At 62.5% G+C, this 2,161-nt stretch overlaps 1 protein-coding gene across 1 annotated transcript; it reads right to left on the bottom strand.

Moving 5' to 3' along the window:
• Positions 1–5: 5 nt before the first annotated feature.
• Positions 6–1,886, bottom strand: PIGS (phosphatidylinositol glycan anchor biosynthesis, class S; the record flags this gene model as incomplete). Its single annotated transcript, XM_009873646.1, has 6 exons — positions 6–143; positions 280–490; positions 837–937; positions 1,056–1,201; positions 1,484–1,598; positions 1,700–1,886. Coding segments are annotated over 6 exons (898 nt in total), but the record flags the coding sequence as incomplete, so codon positions are not given.
• Positions 1,887–2,161: the final 275 nt, after the last annotated feature.

Genomic DNA, 2,161 nt, shown 5'->3' with positions numbered 1-2,161 from the left:
TAGAGGAGATGGAGAAGAGATGGGTCAAAGAACGCCCGCTCTGAGGAGGTGACCGCTTCCTTGCTGGCCTGGAAAGCTGAGTACAGGTGGCCTGCGGCCAGCTCGGCCATGGCACTCTGTGCTGAGGACACTGCTTGGTACACCTGTGTGGGAACCACACCGACGGTCAGTTGCCAGCCAGGGAGGACAAGAGAAACAAGCCGGGGGGCTTTGCTCACAGCACTGCACAGTGACACACAGCCACCTCCGCCCTACCCACCCCAGGCTGCCCAGCCCTACCTCAGAGGCAACATCGTCTTTGATGACAATGTTCCCGATCTTGTCCAGGAGCTGGGCCAAGGAGGTCAAGGTAGTGGACACGGTGGCGATGTTCTCCACGGTGTGGGCCCAGAGCAGGCGGTCCAGCTCCCAGTCAGCCAGCCCCTCGTTCCCTGGCCTCTCCAGCAGGAACTCAGGGGGCAGCTCTTCCCGAGATAACCCAAAGAGTAACCTAGGAGTAGAGGGGAGACCCCAGCCCACATCGCAAGCCTGCAGTCCCACATGTGCTCCCTGCTCTTCCCTCTCTCTGCTGCTTTCGGTCCTGGCAGGGCTTAACCATGCCTGATGACCTCCTGGACGTGGGGCAGGACAGGACAAGCCTCCTACCTCGGAAGACGGGAGATGCAACACTACCACTGGCCAGGGAGCAGCGCTGGCTAGTGCTCAGCCACCCTCAGCTCCCCCGAGCCCACGGGGGAAGCAAATGAGCTGCATGGGTACAGCCTGCCCTGACCCCATGGATTTCCAAACGTGTCAGGAGAGCACAGAGGGCTGGGAAGGGATGAGGGAAAACTCACCGGAGCTGGGCCAGGAAAACCTCCATCACTCGCACCATGTCCACGTCCACACGCAGCGGGAGGGAGACTTGAGGAGAAGCAGGGGCTTCGACGTTGTACACCTGCAGCACAGCGTGTCAGCAAGGCATGGCCAGAGCCCTGGGGCTGGCAGGGCTGCCAGCGCTCAGTGGGGACAGGGAGCCTTCTCCGAGCACTGCCAGCACCCCTCTGCCCCCGTACCATGATGCCACCCCAGCGGGGGCTGTGGAAGGCATTGGTGCTCACTGTGGCCCCATCCTTGTCCTGGATGTACAGAGGGGAGTGGGAGCGCTCCGGCACATACAGCAGGAAGTTCAGCACAGGGTAGAGTGAGGCAGCGCTGGAGCCTGCAGCAGGACAGAGTCAAAGAACTCCCCTGGCTGCTCCCCAGCGAGAGCAGACTGCCCACACACAGCGCTGGGACAGAGCCCAGCTCAGCTCCTGCTTCCACAGCAAGCCCTGAGCAGAACCACCAGCCCAGCAGGTCTCAGTCACCCCTGCTCCCATCCAGGGCTGGCAGGACACAGTGCTGTGGCAAAGGGAAGGAGCACAAGCCATGGGCACAGCTGTCCCTCCTCCCTCAGCACGGCCTGGTCCTGTGAGAGACAGGTCAGGGGTACAGAGCTCACCCAGCCGGGCCTCCACAGGGTTGATGACGTGCGGGAGGCTGTGAGCGCTCAGGAGGAAGCTGGAGGACTCCTTGTCAAAGCGCGGTGTCACTCCTAGGACAGCGTAGTACAGGATCTGCAGGCACATAACAAAGGCATTGCCGGCAGAGAAGCACGTCCTGAGACACCCGGGATGGCCAGCGCTGAGCTCTCCCCAGCGCCTGCCCCAGCCCTCACCTGCGAGTCAACAGAGAAGTTGGCCACCAAGCTCAGCTTGTCCAGGACAGGCTGCACGTAGCGATTCACGGCATCCTCGATGTCCCACTCCACAGCGTGGGACTTGGGATCAGGGTTTAGCAGGCTGAAGGTGATCTCGTACCCTGCCGAGCGCCCATGGCCTGTGAGGCGCTGGCAGGGTGCCCGCCTGTGGACGCCAAGGCCAGGCACATGGCCGTGACGGAGCTCCCGAGAACGGCTGGACCTGACCCCCTCCTCCCTGGCCCTCCCCGAGGCAGGGTCATGCACCAGGACCCCAACACACAGCGACTGCAGTGCGGATCCTGGCCCAGAGCAAACGCTGAGGGTAAATGGAAGACCCCAGGGTCTGTTATCTCAGAAGATATCCAGGTACCCTACAAGCAGAGCAGGAACGGGATCTCCCCCCACAGAGAGCTCTCCCCTGCCAGGAAACGGGGCTCG

Source organism: Apaloderma vittatum, unplaced genomic scaffold, assembly GCF_000703405.1.
Source record: "Apaloderma vittatum isolate BGI_N311 unplaced genomic scaffold, ASM70340v1 scaffold38237, whole genome shotgun sequence".
In the NCBI taxonomy this organism is placed as follows: domain Eukaryota; kingdom Metazoa; phylum Chordata; class Aves; order Trogoniformes; family Trogonidae; genus Apaloderma; species Apaloderma vittatum.
Note: the sequence above shows the minus strand (reverse complement) of the source record. Positions and strands in the feature narration are given on the sequence as shown.